This window comes from Python bivittatus, unplaced genomic scaffold (assembly GCF_059951505.1).
Source record: "Python bivittatus isolate LINGU-HERP-01145 unplaced genomic scaffold, Pbiv_v1 ctg000570_np1212, whole genome shotgun sequence".
Lineage (NCBI taxonomy): Eukaryota > Metazoa > Chordata > Lepidosauria > Squamata > Pythonidae > Python > Python bivittatus.
In genome coordinates this window covers 3,722,133-3,746,268 of record NW_028277097.1, presented here as the reverse complement: position 1 = coordinate 3,746,268, position 24,136 = coordinate 3,722,133, and the positions used below count along the sequence as shown (strand labels likewise).

The window sequence follows — 24,136 nt, the reverse complement described above, 5'->3', positions numbered from 1 at the left end:
TAAAGCAAAAAAAAAAGGGGAGTCCCCAAACCTGTCTTTTTACTGTCAGGATTTGGCAGAAGTTGCCTAGTAGCTAAAGATGCTCATTAATTATAAGCAAGCAGATATCCCTTTAAGGTTTGCTTTGCTAGCCTGCAGACTTTAGCCTAAACACTGGCTGTTAAATATCTGACTTTATTTGTACATGTCTCCTGACTTTGAGATCTTGCCGCGTGGGGGTTTCAAAGGCTCAGAGCTTACTTGGGACAACAGAAGGAGGGTGGGCTTATAAGAGGAGGGAACAATTCATCTTCATGTGTTGGGGAGGGGGGGTGACTTGGACAACAAACAGGAAATGCCTGGTTCAATTGCAGCCGCTGCTGATACAGGAGGGGACTAGAAGCAGCAGCAGCGCCTTGTGAGCAACGGGACTTCCATTCCAGCTTGTGCATTTTCCCCACAAGGGTTCCTGTTACACTGCAGCCATGGGGTTTGGCTCCCTCACGTCCATCTCCAGCATCAGAAGTCTCTCCATCTCATGCATGGGAGTAACAGGTACGTCCACCTTTTTCTTATTTCTGAAGCTTTCACTGAAGCCAAATTGTGAACAAGACGCACTCTCTTGGGAACTCCCCAGAACTGCGCAATTCATGTTCTGGCTTCCATCTGTCTCCTCTGAAGCCAGTGCTCAAAGACTTAAGCTGCCTTTACAACCTACGTGCTTTTTAGTACCAACAGCTGGGATGTGATGCCAAAAAAGTAACGGGGGAAGAAAAAGTAGGGAGGGAAGGTTGCAAGTGGGAGTTCTGTAGACAGATGAGATTATGCATCAAGGTAAACTTGTTGATTTCAAATTTGAGTATATAACCCTAATTAAAGACAGAGATAAACTGTGCCTCATTAAATGCCCAGGAGTAAGATAGTACATTGCCACTGGGTAAATTGCTAAGAAAACATATATTTCCCTTTACTGATTTTATGTTCTTGAGGATTTCTTAAAGCAAGCAATGTGGTGAAATTCAAGGAAATACAAGTTATATCTGGAAGGGAGGGGGGAAATAATAGTGTTTCCAAAGACAGTAACCGGGGAAACTTGCAGATTTCTTCTAAAAGTGTAAAGGTTTTTTGGGGGGAGTTGTTTTGCTCATGCCCTTTGTGATTTTTGTTTCATAAACCTTCTAGATATTTTATTGATTTTAATGAGATTACTATAAGGTAGGCAGACTAAGGTTTCAATTGTGTTCACTTGTAGAAGGTCTTTTTTACAGTATTTCCAAATGAACATATTGCAGTAATGTTAATGCTTAATTACAGTAATTCAGCTTTCCCAAGTAATTATAATACTTTGCATGCATACATCGTACTATTCGAACTTTCAAAATTATATGGTGATGGTACACCCTCGTTGGTATGGTATTTGTGGTAAAGCTGGTTTTTATGTCATTATGGTTTTCCATTTCTGGACCCTTGGAAAATGTGATTTTATACCACCCACGCTTAGTTGAATAAATTACTGTTAAACTTTACTTTGAATTGAATCAATAAATACAAAAGCAGATGAATTGAAAGGACAAAAGGCTTGAATCTGCAAAAGAGTTCTTAATCAGTTCCATGCATTGTTGATTATTAGATAATCTCCAAGTTCCTGAAAGATAGCAATAAGCAAAGAGTGGAATATTCCACTTTTATTCTGGATGGCTGCAATCCTCTCCTGTGTAGCATTAATGTAACCTACTGCTATAAACATAGTAGAGAGTGGATAGAGCAGCATATCTCAACCTCTGCACCTTTAAGATGTGTGGACTTCAACTCCCAGAATACCCTAACCAGCATGCTAGTGGAGAAATTCTGGGAGTTGAAATCCATACATCTTAAAGGTGCTGAGGTTGAGAAACACTGGAATAGACTGTATTAACAAGCAAAAGATGCTGATTTTATTGATCTTCAGTTGATTAATCCATGCATTGCTGGGCAGCTGATTGGCTGAACCAGGTCTAGGCAGCAAAGTGATGATGGACCTCATCTTGACTCCCAGTGTGTTCACAGATGCTGTTTTGGATGCCTCATCATCTTATTTTTTTTATAATAATAACATGACATGCTACATCATTGTGTACCATCTTTATTTACAAGAATGTATCTGGACCACAAATAAACCTTGTACAGCTTATAAGAAAACTAGACATGATGGGCGGCAGCAACTGAGTGCTTTGCCTGGAAGGGTGCCCATCTGCCCAGGCAGAAGACAAAAGCAAGTTGGGGTGATTAGAAACATCATAAGGGACTTGAGGAGAGAGCAGGGAACAACCTCAATGTTTGTCTTCTCAAAATGTGTGCTTTGTCAGTGGCTATGAAATATGCCTACTGACCCCAAAGAGATTATGTAACCCTAATCCAAACTGACTTTTATCAAGAAGCTGCATTTAACATGAGATGACATAATACATACATTTTGGCTGGTATGTGATCTGGGACAACACATTCATTCCTGCAGCTCACTATTGGAGACTGCAAGCATCAATTATGAATAAAATCATGAATTATGAAGATTTGTTTTAATGTTTTATCTTTCATTTATTCAGCCACTGATTGGCCAGGGTTCTGTATGTGCCCTTGATATGTTCTGTTTGGAGCTGTTCTATTGTCTTTAATACAGTCTCTCTCATCTTACTCCTACTACAGTCTATGGGGCCATTGATTACCCCAATCTCTAGTAATCCCTTTTTTCAGGTATCCTACATGAACTATGAGTCTGTCAGTCAACTATGCACTCTAGGAACATTTTCCCACATTTAACTACTTTGTCAGTAGGTTACATTCTAGGGTCACCTCTTTGGGTTACCCACATTTACCAGTGACATCCATCAGTAGATTACACTGGGATTGGCCCTTTGGACTACCAACATTTAGCAGCTGGCCTTGTCAATCCTCAACTTCAGGAAAACTTCCTCCCAAGTATACTGCATTAATTTTGTTTTTATCTCTCTCAATCATCCATTTCACTTTCTCAGATGTGCCCTATGCTACAAACATGCAAAATACACTCCTTGTTCTTTTCATGCTCCTTTGAGTAAACTCTGAGTGTAAAGATTAAGAACCAGGCCAATTTAAGCTCTTTTTTAAAAAACTTGGTTAAATTAGATATTGCAATTAAGCACTTAAAGTTAACAAGCGATTAACATCCTAATATTTTCTTTTGAAAAGAGGGGAAAAGGAGAGGAAGAAGGGGAAGAAAAGAGAAACAGGGATAGGGAAATTTTTTCAGAGATCTTCCTGGGAAGCTTTAACTGGAGACTATTAAATGGCTCATCACCCATAATAAAAATTTTGACACTTATTTTTTATATATAATTTATTAAATATTGTATTTAAAAAGATAAAAACTAATACAAAGAAAAAGAAAAAAGTGCAGAAAATAAAAAATAGAAAGAAAATAGAAAAGAAAGAAAAAATAATATAGTAAGGAAAAAAATATATAAGGAAATGACTTCCCCCTTCATCACAAGTATAAACAATTTTAGTAACTTATCACCATCTCTTAAAATACAACAAATGATCTCTTCTTCCCATACCTCATCTCTTATCTATAAACAAATCCTTAAAATCTCATCGTTCAGTCCTAGTCAGCAAAAGTCCATTAAGGATTACCAGAGATAACATACCTATTTTAATCTTAATCAAATACACCAACTTTATATTCCTTCCTTTTAACAATATTGATCTTTAGCCCCTTCAAATAATGTCCTAGAACTTTATTACTTTTCATATTTTTCTTTATCCTTTCTCACAAAATTCTTCAAAACTTTACCAAGTCTCTTTTGTAAATCCAATATAGGAAAGTTACCCATTATTAAGATATCAGACAGTTTCATTTTTATATCCAGTGTTACATCTTTTTCCATATCATTCTTGTGGCCTGTCATTTTTAAATCCACTTTCAGATTAGTCTCAGGCTTATCTGGTAAAGCTTGTTCCTCTTCCATAACATTTTTAAAACACAGTCTGTCTGTAATGGCAGACACTCTTAAAATTAACTTCTGGGATCACTTATCACAAATATCCCCCACTATGTCCAATGTTAAAGTATTTTGCTCCATTCTGTATTAGTAAGTCAAATTTAAATGTTCTTGTCCTTTAATTGTGACCTTTAGTTCCTTCTGATTCCCTCTAGTGCCCAACCTTCAAAGTTCCACCCTAACATTTTTTTTTTTTAACAATCCAAAACAGCAGCATTTTCTCAGAGAAAGATTCTGATAATTAATTTCAAAATCTTATTTCAAATCCATCTGGACCCTTAGTCCATTTGTAACTTTCCAAAATCAACATTCTAATCACCCTTTTGTTGTTTATTCCAAAAAAAGGTTTTTTTTAAGTCCTTAAACTTGTGTTTAAAATTTCTTTCATGAAGGATTGAAGGAGACTCACTCTGCTGTAAAAAAACATGTCAATCCAAAGGTTCCTAATAGCTGAAAAGCAGTTAATAAGCAATTTCCAAAAGTGATTAGAAAAGTATGCGAACCCTGTGTCCATAAAGGCACCAACCGCAGTTTGGGCAAAGGTGGCATTCCTTCATCTCCCAAAGCTCTAAACCTGCTGGAGACTGCTGTCTTGCAGTCTCCTCATGAGCAGCAACTGTCTGGAGCACTTGTGGGTGATCCCAAGTCCTCTCCTTGTCCAGAGAGGAATCCCAAAGAGGCGGGCCACTCACCAGCTCTTCATTCCACTGTGGTCATAAGCTCCGCTCTTGGCGGAACCATTTTCAGTTTGCCATTTCTTCCCCAGAAGTCCAAAATCTTAACACTTTTGTGATCCCCTTAGAATACCCTTGTGAAGAAAGGGTGCTGGGTAGAATGGAAACCATTGGGGCTGATTCATCCCCCAGAGACCTGATGATTTCCTTTCCCTCTTCTTCCTTTTAACTCTCAAAATGTCTTACAGTACAACATCTGTGCTCAACACTTTCTCCCTCCCAGTTTCCTGTATTTCCTATATATGGCCAAGACCCTTTAACATTTTCTTTTTCTGACTTTCCACCTGTATGCGTCTGCGTCAGTATTCTTCTAGTTTCTTTCTTCTTGATTCTTTGTGGTCAAAGTTATGTAACCACAATGTCTATGTAAAGAAAAGGGACAGGGCTTTGTCTGCATAATCACAGCTGCCATCTTATCTTTCTTTGCCAATGCCCCTGCTCCCGTCTGCCTCTCAGTGACTTCCTGTAACTATAGGCACTTCATTTGATTTTTTTTTTTTTTTTGAGAGAGAGAGAATAGAAAAAGATGAAAGCTATCTCTGCAACACCTTTTATTCTAGCAGCTTTCTTGGGCCACCCTTAACAGTATAAATGTTTAAGTCTGCTCTGCTCTTAAATATGTCAAATGTCTAGGTCTGCTCTGCTGCTTGCTTTTCAAGCTACTCTTGTTCAAATAGATACTTTTTTTTTAAGTTGACAGTTCAAGACTATATATTGAGTTAACTTTATTAGATTTCCTGTTTTTGTGTGATCAGAAGCACTGCCAGGAGAGTTCCCCTGTACATTCAATTTGAAATAGGTTTGGTGTTTTTTTTAACTTAGGATGCTTAGAGAAGAACAATTTCTAGTTGTAAGAAGGCACTGGCTAAGAAGCCTGCTTTTGCTAAAAATGGCATGATTAAAAAGCATGAGAGCCATGCTAAAGCTTGTCCCTAGTTTTAATTTAGCTAGGTCAAGCTTTTCAGAAACTCAGATCCCACTTCTCTTGACCTGGATAGCTTCAACTCCCTCCCTCCTTTCCCTTCCATCCCTTATCAGATCTTGCAGGTAACTAAATGCAACTTAAACCCCAGACATTAGATGTTCTTAGCTAACCACGAGTAGTCAGCTGGAAAGAAATTTTTGACACCCACCTCAGGTGGGAAGGCAGGTGTGAGAACTAGAGTTGACAAGCTCAAAAGCACAGGGCCTAAGACTAGGCTGGTCCATTCCTGTAACAATGCATTGGGACCAACCACTTTCCCTACTGAGAAATAAGCAGTTCTCGCATTATAATGTAAGGCCAGGAGAAAGAGGCATACAGTTTGAAGCTGGGGACTGCTATACAGAGAGCTTGAATGCTAAAGTTTGCAGGAGCCGGTTTCCTTTACTATTAAAGGCTTTTTTTGTATCTCAAATAAAATAACTTATCAAAGCCATATGCTTGAATCCCTGGCTAGTCCCAGTATTGGTCTGGCAAAACATGATGATACAGCTGATTCTGCTGCGACTGGAGCACTGCAGATTCCCCTAGAAATTGTATGGGGCAGAATCTTCTCCTTACATACATGTATGCCTGCATACATGTATAAATCATCATATCGCTGAAATGCTTTCTATCTCCAGCGATCTGCCTCCATGAAAATGTCCATGTAAACAGTGGAACTCCTGAAAACTTGCAATTCTCCAAAGCGTGGTACATGTGTTTGATAATAATAAAATCAGTGTGTATAAAAAGAAAAGATTAAAATGATATCCAAGGGAAACTATTAACAGCAATGGTACCAATTAAAAAAAAAAACCACTAGAAAATTAAAAAGACTCATTTTTTTATAATATGGCTTCACATGTTTTCTAATACTAATCAGAGCTCCAAACTGTGCAGGTTCCCCTTTCTAGGAATGACTCAGAATATATTCTATCTTCAGAACCTAACAAACAGGTCTCTAAATGTGGTGGTACCCTCAAAAGGGCCCCTTTAGAGGACCTCACTAACTTAGAATAATATATATAGTACAAGCTAGTACCTTGAATACCCACAGCCTTAGAGCAGAGATGGCTCACCTTCAGCTTTGATTGATTGATTGATTGATTGATTGATTGATTGAATTTATATAGCAGCCCATCTCACACAAAATGACTCTGGGCAGCATACAGTGGCTCTTATGCTGAAATCAGCCTCTCAGAGCCCATTGTACAGCAAGAAATTGCCAAATTTCAGAGATCTGATTTTTGCAAAGTTTTAGAAAAAATAATATAATTTGGTTTATACCCCTTCCTACCTGGGACAAAAAGGGAATCCATCCCCTTCAACGATGTCACTTCATCACAGCTGTACCTCCTTCAAAGACTGATTAAAAAGAAGTGTGGTCCCAAACCCAAAAGCAGGTTGACCATCTCTTATTTAAAAGTTATCTGAAGGTTAGAATTAATACCTTTCATCAAACTTGGGAAAAGGTGCCAATCCATACAAACCTTTCAATACCAGAATAATATGACCACATATAAAACCCAGATTGGCAACAGGAGTTGACTCCCACATACTGCAGCAACTTAAATTTCTGGAAGATCTTCAACAGACTGACAAACAACACCTTACAATATTCTAAGTATGTTATAACCAAGCATAAACAACTGTTGTAAATCATCTGTTTCTCAAAAGTGTGCAGCTAGCACACCATGCGGGCTTCTGCAAATGCACCCCTTGCCATTCCTGTCTCCTGAAACCAAGGGAAGCACAGGGTCAAGCATATTTGTAGAAAGCTGAACAAACAAGTTTAATGATTGAGTATAGGCCTGAAATACTCCCTACATTCCAAACTCTCCTTCCTTTGTTGTAAGGTTAAACAATTGAATATAAGTGTCAAGGAATTCAGGATGAAATCTAATACTGTATCTTTTTCATTGCAACTTTTGAACTAACCTAAAGCAACACATAAGCATGAAGTGTTAAGATATTCAAATGTGATTAAGCACAAAAGGCAATATAGTTTATATTAAACCTATACATGTGACCAAATTCTGCTTCCAAGCATAATCCATTGTCATTTTTATCAGGTCAGCATGATAGTAAAGCAGCTACCTTGTGCTGGCATTCACAGCCATTCAAACTCTCTGATGTTTTCATTTTTACTCTAGACTCACCATCTCATATAATCAATATCTTTTTCAAAAGTTATTTGGTTTATTGAAGCAGCAGCCTGATGGTTAATGCTCTCTATTGAAATCATACATTTTAAAAAATATATTGCTATGGTTAATCTGTCTCACTCTGCATAATGGCTTTCCATCACTCTTCTAAAGATGCTACTTAGAACCCTGCTTTTTTTCCCCCCTATTAAACAATTTCTATTCCTATTTCTATTCCTATGCCAAAGTAAGTTATAGCTTCAGATTTTTTTAGTAATTTTTTCCAAAACGATCAGAACAAGAAATCTATCTAAATGTACACCCAGTCTCTCTAGCAGCAGGGAATATAATAGGATAAAGACTGTGCTCCAAATATGCCATCAAATTTGGTCTTTCTTTGGGTTCATAACAATAGTAGATTATATTTAGCTTGAGTATTTTTGACTGCTCTTGGAAACTTAGCTCATTCAGTATTTTCTTAATGAAAAACGTGCTCCCTTTTTTACTGTGTTAAAAATGAAAAATTATGGGTTTGTGTATGTCGAACAATCTTTCTGATGGATTGAAAAATATTAACCAAATAAATGTATTCATTTTGGTGCCTTCGAGTCAATCTTGATTCCTGGCAACTGCCTGGACAAGTCCCTGCAGTTTTCTTGGCAAGGTTTTTCAGAAGTGATTTGCCATTGCCTTCTTACCAGGGCTGAGAGAAAGTGACTGGCTCAAGGTCACCCAACTGGCTTTATGTCTAAGGCGGAACTAGAACTTATGGTCTCCCGGTTTCTAACCTGATGCCATAACCACTACACCAAACGGGCTCTCAAATTTACCATTAAATATACCAAATTTGCCAGAAATTTACTATGAAAAAACCCCTGTAGTATATGTTAAAACAGCAAAAAAAATCTTCACTTTTAAAATATTTTAGTACTGTACATCTTTCAAAGCCAATGGAACAATAACAAAAGTGTTACTATAGTTAAACATTCTCATAATTTAATTGGGAGTTGCAATATAACAATGATTTTAATGCATTTTGTAAATAATTCTTTGTAAGCCATTCTTTTTTACATCTTTTTGCATAGCTGGGGTGCCTGAGAAATACCCAGGTTGTATAAAATGATTTCCTAACTGTTTTCTGAATAGATTTCAACATACTTATTAAAAGAAAACAAATGTTGAATTATATAACTTAGATCACTGATATTTTATACTTAGAAAGAAGCCTGCTTTCTCTTTGCTTAAATAAATGGGAGGCTTACAAATTTAGACAAATAATACAGTGGTCTTTGCTAAATAAATGCTCATAGGACAACCAATTTGTACAAAGAAATGAATAATATTTTGCAGTAGAATTTTCCAAAATCTACCAAATACAGTTAATAGTAACCTAAAAATCTAAGAATGGGAAGATGTGATATAATGTGGCATATGCTGTTTAACAGGCCCATTTCCAGCTGTTAAACTCCAAAACCAAGTTTCCTATACCAAAGCACTTCTGCCACAGCCTGTAGAATAGTCCAAACCAAGGAGGAAGCAATTGGGAGGGATGGTGGGAACATCTGGAATTTTAAAAACTTGTCATGCTATGGCAGATGGAGTCAGTGATAAAACATTCATTGCACACAAAGCAATCTGTGAAGGTTGTTCCCACTACCCATCCCACCACCCAGTCTAGCCCCCAGAATGCCCTTCATTTTTCTGAGCTTGTATGTGATTTTTTTTTCTTATTCTTTTTGGGAAAAACAAATGTCTGTTCTTCCCAAAAATCACTGGGCTATGGCCATTCACTATTTCTATATTCTCAAAAGAGTGTATGTAGGGCCCAGAAACATTCTAGATAATATTGAAGGTTGATGCTTTGATTTGCAATATGCCAGTTTCCACACATTTAGGTTTATTTAAAAGAATTAAAAAATAGAATAGGCCGGAGACCATGGAGCTTGGCTATTGTGAAATGAGGTAGCATAGTTACCCTGGTGCCAACTGGCACAATATGCCTATTTTAGAGTCTAATTTATGATGACACACCACAGAGACATACATGCATGGTTAGTATTGAATGTATTAATATTAATGCTAAATGCTTCCTTGTAGCAAAATCCTCTGAAACCTCTGAAAATGCACAGTACATAAAAAGAGAACTACCAGATTTCAAGAATATTTATTAGCAGCTAATGCTCTTGAGATTTTCTGCAAAACGCATGATTTGGTGCCACACACAGCAATACTGATCTTACCTCTGCTTCCTCAAAGATTTGTACAGTAGAAGTTCTGGCTGCTTTCTCCCTTTTCCTCTTCCTACAAGGAGACTCAGAGCACACCTTTCCTCTGCATTCCTAACTTCCTGAACAATTAAATTACCCCACAGAAGAACAAAAAGGCCTGTAGCTTTCTAACAAAAAAACCTCCTGTGCTTTCTTCCTGTAATATGCAATCTGATTTTAGGAACTGATTGCCTGTTCTTGGTTCTTTTCAACTTCCTGCTTCTAGAGACTGGGTGGGAATTCAGATATAATTCTTGTTTCTGACTGTTCTGAAGCAAGCCAAGTTTATGGAACATGAAGTCAGAAAGTCTGTGCAACCAATGAAAAGTTTGAGTCCCCAATGATAGCAAAGATAAATCTAAACATTGCCTTCTTTATGTACCATCAGGAAAAGGCTTTCAGTAAATAAAGTCACAGAACTATTGCCAAGTACATTCCCTATAATATACAGAGTTTGGCTAAAGCTTTCAATAAACACTGGCACTCTAAATCATCTCTGGCATATTAGAAGTATGTAAGCAAGCAAGGTCAATGAGCTAGATCCATAACTCATAGAAATGCAGTCCAGCACATTCCCCTTGCTACACAGTGCCCGTGTAAGGCTTTCCAGAGTAAAGACTTGTGGAAAAAGGACTAAATGCATAGGTTGCAACTGGCCAAAGTAATATGAACAGCATCCGGTTGATTCCACATGCTGCACTGCCCTTGAATAAAACTGCTGATACGTCTCTTCCAAATGTGGGTAAATATTAAAAACTGTAACAATTGCATACTTCGAATAGCTCTGACCAGATGCTATTTGGAATAAGGCATGTATAATCATGAAACATCTTGAAAGTAGAGAATATAGATGCCAAAAGATTTTTCTGGCACCATGTTTGCATCATCCTATTGTACAAAGACCAGTGAAAACTGAACCCAAAATTTTGAACAGAACTGGCAACTAGACTGCTAAATTCATACAAAATCCAAAGGTTTTCAACTGATTCACTCATCTTAACAAACTAATATAATTATTTAAGGTGCGATCACTGTTTCTATACCCTTAACAAATATATTTCTTTTTCACGTTTTTATATTCAATTATTATGCTCCCATCATAGAGATTACCTCATTTTGTATTATTGGGGAAATACATACATTGCATTGGCATAGACACTATTAATTATAGTTTTTAATTTTGGATCTTGCTCTGTTGCATAATGGGGAAGGGCAATGAATCACCATTAATTTCTTCTGGAAGTCAGAAACCACAACCAACAGAACCACATAAAAGCAATTCATATATAACTAGAAATGTAATGCATTCCACTATTCTAGTGGCATAAAGGCTTTTTTTCCCCTTGAACTTGCTCAAATTAAAAAGATGTGGATCTGTTTCCTCACTTAATGACTTTTATTCCTGGACATACATAATGAATAATGTTGAATGTCAGTGAGCCATACATAGAAAATCCTCCTTTACTTTCAAAGATTAGTTTTCCAGTTTAAAACAACTAATGCATAAAATGTGTATCATACCACACTTTGTGCCTACTGCTGTTAGAACATGACTCTCAGTGGAGATGATGGTTATCCAATTACTTTGAAATCATTTTCCTAGGAATATGCTCCTTGGAATGACTATCTACCAACTTCCATATGGGCCTTAGGCAGTACTGTGCCCTCATCATTAAGGAAGTGTGCTTTATTATTAAACTATCCCAATTCCACAAGCAGGGCAAACGCTCATTTAACTCCACACCCATCCACCACTTCTCACTGAATCCTATACTTACGCATATTGCCCATCAAAGCACATAAGTCAATGGTCCAATTAATGAGAATGTGCGGGGGAAGGGGGAGGCTCAAAATACTGAAATAATTCTGTGTTAGATTTTAAAAGACTGCTTTTGTTGTACTGAGCCTCTCCCTGTCTGGGCCAACCACTCGTTTAAAAAGACCCTCTGCACCTCATATGGGAAACAAAAATGAACCTCAGCGCCTATCAGGAAATGAGAATATAAACTCCCTGAAAACTTGGGCCAAAATGGCTGTTTGCCCTGGCACCCAACCTACTTAACTACCCCTTAATGGAACCTGTTACTGTATTGCAGTGTTTCTCAACCTTGGCAGCTTTTAAGACGCGTGGACTTCAACTCCCAGAATTCCCCAGCCAGCAAGGGGTTGGCTGGGGAATTCTGGGAGTTGAAGTCCACGCGTCTTAAAAGCTGCCAAGGTTGAGAAACACTGCTGTATTGCAAAGAAGCGAGCACAGAAAAATGGGGCAGTTGAATAAACCAGTCTTAAGGTGACCCGAGTAACCGCGCTGTGCGATTAAAACCGATTCATTTGCTCGTCTTTACGCCCCCAAAGCCTCTCCCTGGTTTCAAACCAAACGCTGCAGAGACCAATGAAGCACAAGACGCAGGAAGTCCACCCTACGGCACCCGCTTCGGCGCCATCTGGCCGGGAGGCCACCAGTATCCACGCCTCCCACAGACACCCCACAGCCCCGGCCCCGCTCTCCCTAACGGAATCCGGCCTTAATCACGTCAGCGGAAGAAGGGGAGCCCTTCCCTGCCGCAGCTCTCGCGGGCGGAGCGCAGCAGCCGAGCGCGCCGGCAGCCAACCAGCCCGCGCCTTGTGTCCCGCCACTCCCCTCCAGGACTCTTGTCACGTGTACGCGCCGCCCGTCTGAGCTTGCCGGGGCTTGGCCTGCTCCTCCTCCTCCCCCCCCGCCCTGCGTGGCGCTTCCCTTCCCGGGTCATGGCTTCTCTCAACGCCGGCCGCTCAATGAGGGGCTGAGAGGAGCCGCGTCGGAGCGCGCAGAAGCTCTCCAAGCGCGCCCTTGAGCCGCGAGCCAAGCGCCCCCGTGGCTCGTCAACGCTCTGCCCACCGCCGCTTGCCCGCCCCGGGGCGGTCGTTGCTGAGTCCCGAGGCGGGCGCCGGCCGGCTAGTCGGTCGGCAGGGCCGGGCGCCGGCTCCCGAAGGCCGAGAGCAGAGGCGGAGGGGTCGGGGCGCGCCTCCGGCTGAGCCCGGGCCGGCGCGGCCGGAGCCACGATGAAGCTGGTGCGGAAGGACATCGAGAAGGATAATGCCGGGCAGGTGACGCTCATCCCCGAGGACCCCGAGGATATGTGGCACGCCTACAACCTGCTGCAGGTGGGCGACAGCCTGCGCGCCTCCACCATCCGAAAGGTGCAGACGGAGTCGTCCACGGGCAGCGTGGGCAGCAACCGCATCCGCACCACGCTCACCCTCTGCGTGGAGACCATCGACTTCGACTCGCAGGCCTGCCAGCTGCGCGTGAAAGGCACCAACATCCAGGAGAACGAGTACGTCAAGATGGGCGCTTATCACACCATCGAGCTGGAGCCCAACCGGCAGTTCACGCTGGCCAAGAAGCAGTGGGATAGCGTGGTGCTGGAGCGGATCGAGCAAGCCTGCGACCCGGCCTGGAGCGCCGACCTGGCCGCCGTGGTGATGCAGGAGGGGCTGGCCCACGTCTGCCTCGTCACCCCCAGCATGACGCTGACCCGGGCCAAGATCGAGGTGAACATCCCTCGAAAGCGCCGGGGGAACTGCTCGCAGCACGACCGGGCCCTGGAGAGGTTCTACGAGCAGGTGATGCAGGCCATCCAGCGCCACCTTAACTTTGAAGTTGTCAAGTGCGTCCTGGTGGCCAGCCCTGGGTTCGTGAGAGAGCAGTTCTGCGACTACATGTTCCAGCAAGCTGTCAAGACCGACAACAAGTTGCTGCTGGAGAATCGCTCCAAATTCTTACAGGTAATTATAATCGAAGGTGCTACATAAGTGTCCATGCACTGGAGTTGTATAGTATATAGAAATGGGGGGTGTAGAAATACCCAAAGGACAGGAAGGCCTGGTGCGATATGGTTAATGGGGTCACGAAGAGTTGGACACGACTTAACGACTGAACAACAACAACAGAAATACCCAATCGTGTAATTTAAACATTTATATAATTTCATATATAAGTAGCCACACATGAAATACTGAGACTTGGGTCATCTAAATCAGCCCATAATATGCCTATGAACTAAACAAAAAAAGTTGAGAAGGCTGAATGGCCCTATAAATATTGTTAGTGCAGTCAGGTTTATGAAATGCATCTGGCCATCTTTCCAGTTCCATGCAGAAGACTCTACTGTGATGAATAATTGTTGTTGTTGTTTAGTCGTTAAGTCGTGTCCGACTCTTTATGACCCCATGAACCATATTGCGCCAGGCCTTCCTGTCCTTCACTGCCTCCCTGAGTTTGCTCAGTTTCATACTCATTGCTTCAGTGATGCTATCTAACCATCTCATCCTCTGCCGTCCTCTTCTCGTTTTGCCTTCAATCTTTCCCAGCATCAGGGTCTTCTCCAAAGAGATCTCTCTTCGCATTAGGTGACCAAAATATCTGAGCTTGAGCTTCATTATCGATCCTTCCAATGAGCAATCAGGGTTGATTTCCTTTAAGATTGACTGGTTTGACCTCCTAGCAGTCCAGGGGACTCTCAAGAGTCTTCTCCAGCACCACAGTTCGAAGGCATCAAATCTTCGGCGCTCGGCCTTTTTTATGGTCCAGCTCTCACAGCCATACATTACTACTGGAAAAACCATAGCTTTGACTATGCGGATCTTTGTCGGCAAGGTGACATCTCTGCTTTTTAATATGCTATCTAGGTGTGCCATAGCTTTCCTCCCAAGGAGCAAGCGTCTTTTAATTTCATGGCTGCAGTCTCCATCTGCGGTGATCTTGGAGCCCAAATAAATGAAGTCTGTTACTGCTTCCATTTCTACCCCTTCTATTTGCCAGGAATTGATGGGTCCAGATGCCATGATCTTAGTTTTTTTAATGTTGAGTTTCAAGCCAGCTTTTGCACTCTCCTCTTTCACCCTCATCAAGAGGCTCTTTAGTTCTTCTTCACTTTCTGCCATTAGGGTGGTATCGTCCGCATATCTGAGGTTGTTGATGATTCTCCCTGCAATCTTAATTCCGGCTTGTGATTCTTCCAGCCTGGCATTTCTCATGATGTACTCTGCATATAGGTTAAATAAGCAGGGTGACAGTATACAGCCTTGTCGTACACCTTTCCCTATTTTGAACCAATCGGTTGTTCCATGACCGGTTCTGACTGTTGCTTCTTGGCCCGCATACAGATTTCTCAGGAGACAGGTAAGGTGGTCTGGTACTCCCATCTCTTTAAGAATTTGCCACAGTTTGTTGTGATCCACACAATCAAAGGCTTTTGCATAGTCAATGAAGCAGAAGTAGATATTTTTCTGGAACTCTCGTGCTTTCTCCATGATCCAGCGAATGTTGGCGATTTGATCTCTAGTTCCTCTGCCTCTTCGAAACCCAGCTTGTACATCCGGTAGTTCTCGGTTCATGTATTGCTGAAGCCTAGCTTGTAGGATTTTGAGCATAACCTTGCTAGCATGTGAAATGAGTGCAATTGTGCGATAGTTTGAGCATTCTTTGGCGTTGCCCTTCTTTGGAATTGGAACGTAAACTGACCTTTTCCAATCCCGTGGCCACTGTTGCGTTTTCCAAACTTGCTGGCATATTGAGTGCAGCACTTTAACACCATCATCTTTTAGTATTTTAAATAACTCAGCTGGAATATTGTCATCTCCACTAGCTTTGTTGTTAGCAATGCTTCCTAAGGCCCACTTGACTTCACTCTCTAGGATGTCTGGCTCAAGGTCAGTGATCACACCAGCGTGGACATCAGGGACATTAAGATCTTTCTTGTATAGTTCTTCTGTGTATTCTTGCCACCTCTTCTTAATCTCTTCTGCTTCTGTTAGGTCCCTGCCTTTTTTGTCCTTTATCATGCCCATCTTTGCACTAAACGTTCCTTTCATATCTCCAATTTTCTTGTAGAGATCTCTAGTCTTCCCCATTCTATTGTTTTCCTCAATTTCTTTGCATTGTTCATTTAAGAAGGCCTTCTTATAATAACCCTAACCTAAACAGAGCTTGAAAACAGGAATGAGTTGACTCATGGTTTCTATATGATCTTCAAGCAGTCCAAGCCAGTGTAGTCTGGTGAAAAATTCTGGTACTTATTGCTCAGCAACATTTGGGGAACACCTGTTGTTCACTCCTGATTGCTTGCAGGTCTTTAACTGAAATGGGGGTGGGGGATTGCTCTCACTCCTCTGTTGTTATCCCCAATCTTTAAACATAGATTTATGAAAAGAATGGCCTAATATTTAAGCTGAATAAAAATAAAAATTTTACAAAGAAGCACTAATATATATGCTTAGTTAAGTCTAATACATATGCTTTGTTAAACCTGTTTGCTCTGATTTAAGCTATACAATGAACGTACAATTTTAGCTCCTTTACAGATTCCCATTCCTATTTTTCTGCTTGAGACCTATTCTCAAGATAAGCTATTTAATGAGGGCATGACTCATTGTTCTACTAGTTGTATTGTAAAACAAATAAGAACTGGTTTGAGATGAATACAGTTTATGAAGTGATATAAAGTTTGATTCGTTACTTACCTAGGCAAAAGTACACCCATTAAGTTAAACTAGACATATTTCCCAGTAAATATACTTAATAAAATACTCCTAGCTGATAAAGGTAACCTCAGAGCAAAATTCAAATAGGGCATTGTATTCTTGTAGTTCTTCAGCAGTTGCATATGATGTCTTCTTGAATGATCTGTTTTTTCAGATTGATAAATTATTTCTTCCCAGATAAGAAAAATATATAAGAATGTTTTCCTTGCATTTTAAAATCCTTTACTTGCTCCTGGGAATTTGGTTTCCAAGGGAAACTAATCATTATCATAGTAGTTGCTACATGTTTTCTGCTATTTTTCATACTCTAGGTGCACTCGTCGTCTGGACATAAATACGCACTGAAAGAAGCTCTTTGTGACCCAACTGTGACTAGTCGACTTGCTGATACTAAAGCAGCTGGCGAAGTCAAAGCTTTAGATGATTTCTACAAAATGCTACAACATGAGCCTGATCGGGCCTTTTATGGTCTCAAACATGTGGAAAAGGCTAATGAAGCTATGGCTATTGATACCCTGTTGGTCAGCGATGAACTTTTTAGGCATCAAGATGTGGCTACTCGTAGTCGATATGTCCGACTCGTAGATAGCGTGCGTGAGAATATGGGCACGGTTCGCATCTTCTCTAGCCTTCATGTATCTGGGGAACAGCTTGGGCAACTGACAGGTGTAGCTGCTATTCTGCGTTTTCCTGTTGCAGAACTTTCTGACCAGGAAGATGAATCTAGTTCTGAAGATGATTGATGATGGAGAACTGTTTCACCCTTCTTATCTTATTGTATAATGAGACTGCTTCCTTCATAATATTTGTCCCCAATAGTAAATGCCTTACCAAACAAAACAAAACAGAAAAATAGTGAACACTATTTTTTAAAATGACTGGCCAAGTTGTCATTTTGTGTACTTGATATTTATGCATTTTTGTTGCTGTGGTGATAGTGATAGTAGTTCTCCCCTAGCAAAACTGGGGTGACCTAACTAACTGGCAGACAATACTGGTGCTTTGTGGAACGTGCAAAAAAAATAAATTGATCAGGAAAGAAGAATAACTTGCTTATTTGTGTATTTTAGAGGAAGACAATACTGCTGCCATCCTTTCCTTATCCTTTTGCCCTCATAAAGACTACATTGAAAAGAAATAATATTTAATCAGTAGGAATGGCTCAGAAAGCTGTTGCAAGTATAAATCTCATAATTTTCATTCTGAAAGTTACTGACTTACATACTTCTGGAAGGGGTCTGTTTTAGCAATTGACTATTCAAACATTTTCTTTTATTACAAATGAAATTTTAAATTCTTAGTTTGAAAGAAACTTTATTGACACAGCTAATGGCCAGAGAGATCACATAGGATCTAACAATGTATTATTAAATAACTGAGAGTAAGCTATTTTTAAAAGGGTTGAGGGGAGATTCAGTTGCAGTGGAAACAAAACATTTGTTAACTGGCTTGGCCAACCTAGCCAAGCAATTCAGTTCCAGTTAACATGATTAATGTAGATAATGTGCCTGATTATTTGTATTTATCCTTACACCATGAGTCTTGCAGCTACGAGGCATTATGTAGCTTTCATGAAATATATTCGAACCACAAAATTACTGTGGATTAGTTAAATTCCAGGAGATCGTATATTTTGTAGCTGATAGAATAAACTAGGGAAACAGAATTCTCAGTCTTAGGGAAACAGACGCCTCAAGAACCAGTCAGAAGTAGAACCTGTAATGCGCCTTTCTCCACCACACACCCCACGTGATCACCAGGGCAAACCCAGTCAAGCTTCCTTTGACTGCGTTTGAATAGCATGGTTTTCTTTTGAGGCAAAAACATATTAACTGTATTGTGTGCTTCCTTAAAACTTAGGAAAACAAAAATCCCAGTTCTACCTTTACTTCACTTTCAACTTTATTGATTAGTCTTACAACCATTACAACAAGGATAAGAAACATCAGCAAAGGTGAAACAACTAATACACAAAATCCATGATACAATAAAATATTATAATAATAGAATGGGATAGTACAAAGTATAATACTACTATAAAATAATAGTGTAATGCTAATATCATAATCCAGATTCATATAAGACCGTCACCCCTACATGATACTCCAATCTGTTCTATATATCGGGCTCTCAACTGAGCTGCCTTATCCACAAACTTGGCAGTCCTACTCACAATAAAGATATTTGTGCCCGAAAGAAAATAGGATAATCTGTTTGGAGTCCCAATGGACTGTTTTTTCCAACAGAGGGGACAAATAATTAAGCCTAAGTGAGTCATAAAGTTTACAGTCGAACAAAACATGGACAATATCTTCTGTGGCTGGGTCCCCACATACACATAGCCTCTCATTGTAAGGCACGTGATGGAAGCGACCATATTTGACCATGGAGTCCAGTAATTCAAACCTAGCTCTAGTGTAGGCCCTTCTTAGGTTTTGAGTTAGACTCATCGACACATATTTTTCAGAATTAAAGGTAATTTTATTCTTAGCTAACGATTTTAATCCCAGTTCTACCTATTTACATCAGTGGTTCATGGTTTCTCCCAAATGTTAAGTGCGTCCCTCAGCCATCAAAAGATAGCCCGCTTCTGTCCTAGCTTGAGGGCTTGTTCACACTTCCTAGGAGTTGAAATGGGAATTCAGCTTTCCCTGACTCTGTCCACAGTGGTTCAGGTTTTCCTGAAATTTCCTGTGAACAGAAGAGGGACCCTGACATTTGGTGAGAGGAATAAAAGCTGTTGGGAAAAAGCAAACGAGTGGAGGCAGGAATGGCTGCAGGGGTGACCGCTGAAAAGCATGGATGTCTGTGAAGATTTCCCTGTATCCTCTTGCTTGGTGGGGGCTGCCTGCCTGGTGAATTTAACCTTTTCTGTAAGGCCTAACAAGATCTCTCTCTCTCTCTGTTCTTTCCATCCCTGGCCACTTATCTCTTTCCATGGTCTCGTCACCATCCAGATTTGCCCTTCTCTTTCTCTTTCCATCCTTTCCCAATACAGCTACTCCTTTGCCTCACCCATCCCATTTCCTAATTATCTTTTTTCTTTCTTGCCATTTCTATGAGAAAGACAGTGAGGAAAGCGCAGTCCCTGATTTTGGAGGCAATTTTTTTTTTATTAAGTTACTAATTCAATTAATATGAATTTACTCTTGTCCTCATCCCACCTTTTTAAAGAACATACAGTTTCTTTAAGGTATATATACACGCATACATGTATAAATGTATAATGCACACATGTATTGCAGAGGGAGAGAAATATTCAGAACTGGCTTCAACTGGAGTTGGCAGCCTCAAGTTGAAAAGATGGAAACTGGGATTATACAGAAATTTTGTCATCTGCATATGTATCTATATGTACGTGTATACACACACACTCACACACTATTTCTTTTGGGGGGATGGTATTTTAAATTTAGAGTTGTCTACATTTTGGATAAATATAGTAAATAGGTGTTGGAACACCATTCCACATTCCACCCAAATTGTAAGGCAAATTCTCTTTCATCAAATAGAATGAGTACTGGCTAAAACACGTATAGAAACATGCATACAGATTTTTAAAAAGACATGTTGTGCCTCAGTTTGCTGTGTTGTCTGATCCAGACCAATCCCCAGTTAAAACAAGACATGGTGGGGTATGTCATAGCAACATGATCAAATTCTAGCCTACCATGTTACATTGCCTTGGGTTGTATAATCACACAAGTTTCATTTTTATGCAACAGAGCTTCCCCCAGATTCCTCAGTTTTATCCACTTGGAAGAACATACAGGCTCTGATTTGGCTTATTGTCCATTTAAATGCAGCCCTAATAAATTAATTTTACTGTGTGTGTTGCAGTGGAGACAGCTCTTGCTCGCTAGATTTTAAACAAAGTCCAGGGAAATATTAATTAAATCCAGGGAAATATTAATTACAAGATCTCAGCCATTATTTATTCATAAGTCCGCCACTTTTGCACTAATACTAAACTTGTGGTAAATAATATTTTTCCCTCCCTCTCTTTGAACCCAACAGTTATTTGAATACCAGCCACATTTTGCTGCCTTCCGGTAAAAAGTTAGACAGGAGAAAACCTTATCGTGGTCCACTTTACAATCCTCTTCTAACCAATGCCTCTAACTTTGCAAAATATTTAATTGTATTTTACTTGACTGGATGGTTGCCTGCTTTTCACAAAGAAAACTCTATTTTTAATGTATTTATTGTTCATGAGTAATAGTCGAAAATGTCAGTTTCTTCTTTGGCAAAGGTTAAAGATCTAGACAGAGAAACTAGAAGAAAAGTTAAACAAGAGTTCTTTTCTGGCTTATTGGAATAAATAGGCATGTTTGAATTCTTCACTGAAAAATGGAAAGCTTTGTGTAAGGTTTTATCAGAAATACTGGTTTTTAGCCAAGTGTGAAATTAATAGCAATATACATTTCTGATGTGGCCTTTAAATACTTCAGACCTAAAGATGGTTAATAGGGCGTGAGGAAAATTCCGTAATGAATGCCAGCAAGCATATTTTTCAGAGGGCAGACACACTCTAGCTTTATAATACTATAATAGCCTTAGCGGCAAAAATCGGGAAGTTAGAGGCATTGGTTAGAAGAGGATTGTATAGTGGACCACGATAAGGTTTTCTCCTGTCTAACTTTTTACCGGAAGGCAGCAAAATGTGGCTGGTATTCAAATAACTGTTGGGTTCAAAGAGAGGGAGGGAAAAATATTATTTACCACAAGTTTAGTATTAGTGCAAAAGTGGCGGACTTATGAATAAAATGTGCGCTGGGTACACAAGTATACAGCTGCTTTTCCTTCTATATTCATTGAATTGAACAATACATTTACAGTAATCTGACAAAAGCAAACAGTTCAGCTGCTCTCAGTCCCAGTCATCCTTACCATTAACTATTAAGCTCCTTGTTACTTACATAGTTCCTGCACTTGCTTGCCTTAGATCAGTGTTTTTCAAACTTGGCCACTTTACGATGTGTGGACTTCAGCTCCCAGAATTCTCCATGCTGGCTGGAGAATTCTGGGAGTTGAAGTCCACACATCTTAAAGTGGCCAAGTTTGAAAAACTCCCCCTTAGATGAAGAGCATGACACAAAGCTTGGATTCAATGGGACCTGCAACAAAATGTTGCAGCATGGAATGTTTATTTAGCCAGCCCACAATGCCCTCTTTCCCTGCTTCATTGTCTTGCTCCCCAGTTTTCCAATTTTTCCCCCTCTCAACATATAGTTAGCAGTTTCGGCCCATGAGCGTGGTCAGCTTTACTGCGTGGTGTTTCCTGTTTATTTAAAATAGGCCAACAATATCTAGCTGTAAAAATTCAGAAGAGAACTAGAAGGCATCAAAGATATTTGTTTCTGTCTCTTTTCTGCCCACTACCAGCCGTCTAGATGTTTGCAGCTCAGATACGGTAGGCGTATTTTGAAAGAGGGTTTTGAATTACTGCAAATCTTAGGGTATCCCCAAGTATCCTAAACCCTTCCCAGTCTGTGTAGATGGTACTGTTATGGATATATAAAGACCCCTGATGGTGTTGGTCAGAGGCAGATAAAATAGATGTCCATATACACATGAACACATGCATACACAGAGAGAAGAGAGATCTTCACATTAGTCTTCCATGAAATAGCAATTGTTCATGTATGCAAGTTTTGTATGATCTTTATTTATTTATTTATTAAATGTATATGCCACCCATCTCCCCCAGAGGGCAACTCTGAGAGGCTGACAATTACAATCCAACACATTAAAAAAAATACAAATATAAATATCCCTATTAAAGTTAACAATTCTATATAAAAAGACTATAGAAATTCAAGATGATAGGGGGGAGCAGTATCAATCATCCCACCAGCCAATTCAAACAGTGCGAGCCCCCATCAGGCCCCCAGGCCATCTGGCATAGCCCTGTTTTCACACTTTACCACTTTCAGTGGGCTTCTTCATAAAGCTGTTCTTTTAGAATAATACTTCTCTGCATTTTTAATCTTTGTCCGTACCAGCAAAGCCAAAAAGGTGCTTCCTTCTTTATCTTCCCTGATTATCAGTGGTTTTTAAAAAAAGACTATTTGGCCTCTGCAGTATTTGAGATTTTCTCATGAGTCCAAAGAACATGCATGGAGGCGGGCAGACTTTCCTTCCATTTTTTTTTTCAGCCTCTACTACTGTAAAAGGCCCTGAACGACTTGATGATGTACTCATAAAAGGCATGATGAATCCTAACATCAACAGCTTCTTACAATGTTTTATAACTGAGAACGTTATCCACAAGAAATGTCTTCACTGCAGAGTCCATTAATAGAAATTGAATGGACAAAGGATCACTGCATTCTCTTTCCATCTGACACAGGGCTAAACACTGACCCACACTCTCAAGTCCTCCCAGAGCACCTTCTCTCTTCCCTAAGTGCCTGTGATTCAAGATCCAGTGGGGAGGCCGGTTTGAGGGTGTCACATTTGCTATGGCTAACTATGTGGTGACCTGAAGAAGGGCATTCATAGTGCTAGAACCTGGCTTGCGGAATTCCTTCCTAGTTCATTTGCGGTTGGAGCTTTCAGCAGCAGCTTCAACAATATCTGCTCATGTAAACTTTTGGCTTAAATTTGGGGTGCTTTCCTTTCTGCTTCATTTTGCCATTAATGTTCTGCATCGTGGAATTTTATGCATTTAAACATTAGTTTGGTAGAGATTTTTTACGATGAAAGTATGGAAATGTACATATTTTTTTAAACTGTAAAACTATGTACAATAATTTTTGAAATGATTTGTAATCTTACTTTGAAACTGTTTCTAACACTGAAAACATCAGACAAAATATTACTTAAAACAGAGAGATATCAAAGAAAGATGGACGTGCAACCTTTTTCAAGTCAAGGGCCACACTTACTTTTGAGTGGCATGCCAGAGGTTGTCTTGTGTGAAGTGGGCAGCGCCATGGCAAAATAACTGCATTTAATTTAAGACAGTTTTCGTGATCTTTTTTTTCTGTTTTAATAGCTTTCCCCTGACATCACATTAAACATTACTGTACAACAGTGGAAGATATAGGAGGCACCCTGGGAGCCATACTCAAGGCTTCTGAGAGCCACAGTTTCATATTCTATCCAAAAAGTTTCTTGAATCTCAAAATATTCCAGGAATTACATTTGATGTACTGAGTGATATAGAAAGCATAATAGCGTAGCTGCTTCTAATACTGTACTGAAATCTATCTTCCAATTTCTTTTAAAAGTTTTCTTCTGCAAAAGGGGCTTCATTTTTAAGATGCTTTAACCTGTCTCTAGAACATCTTCTATTGCTGTCAGTTTTTTGCATCTTCTCTGATCACATTTTCCATTCTGTAATCTGTAAAGAGCCCAAGGAAGGATTGGCATCCTTCCCTGGAGAGATGCTTGTTTTATTCTTCATCATTCATGTGAGTGCAGGAATGCCCATTCCCCACCGTGAGAACTTCACCAAGTTTTCTTCTCTTTCCAACTGTTTTTTGACAGCCATTTCTTTTCC

At 39.9% G+C, this 24,136-nt stretch overlaps 2 protein-coding genes across 2 annotated transcripts in view; both read left to right on the top strand.

Moving 5' to 3' along the window:
- The first annotated feature begins 296 nt into the window (after positions 1 to 296).
- The window catches only part of ITGA1 (integrin subunit alpha 1), a 91,613-nt gene continuing 67,773 nt past the window's right edge, over positions 297 to 24,136 (top strand). Inside the window, exon 1 of the mRNA XM_088152886.1 lies at positions 297 to 534. Coding sequence (XP_088009012.1) covers positions 465 to 534 — 70 coding nt within the window. The 5' untranslated portion in view covers positions 297 to 464. The remainder of the gene's footprint in view (positions 535 to 24,136) is intronic.
- On the top strand, positions 12,460 to 17,692 carry PELO (pelota mRNA surveillance and ribosome rescue factor). Its single transcript, XM_007433573.3, has 2 exons — positions 12,460 to 13,872; positions 16,941 to 17,692. Exons 1-2 carry the CDS (start codon positions 13,147 to 13,149, stop codon positions 17,370 to 17,372), a joined length of 1,158 nt encoding a protein of 385 aa, XP_007433635.1. The 5' UTR covers positions 12,460 to 13,146; the 3' UTR covers positions 17,373 to 17,692.

Coding starts and splice junctions, on each gene's coding strand:
- PELO (XM_007433573.3), top strand. CDS start 13,147: ATGAAGCTGGTGCGGAAGGACATCGAGAAGGATAATGCCGGGCAGGTG. Junction 13,873..16,940: donor ATCGCTCCAAATTCTTACAG/GTAATTATAATC, acceptor TTCATACTCTAG/GTGCACTCGTCGTCTGGACA.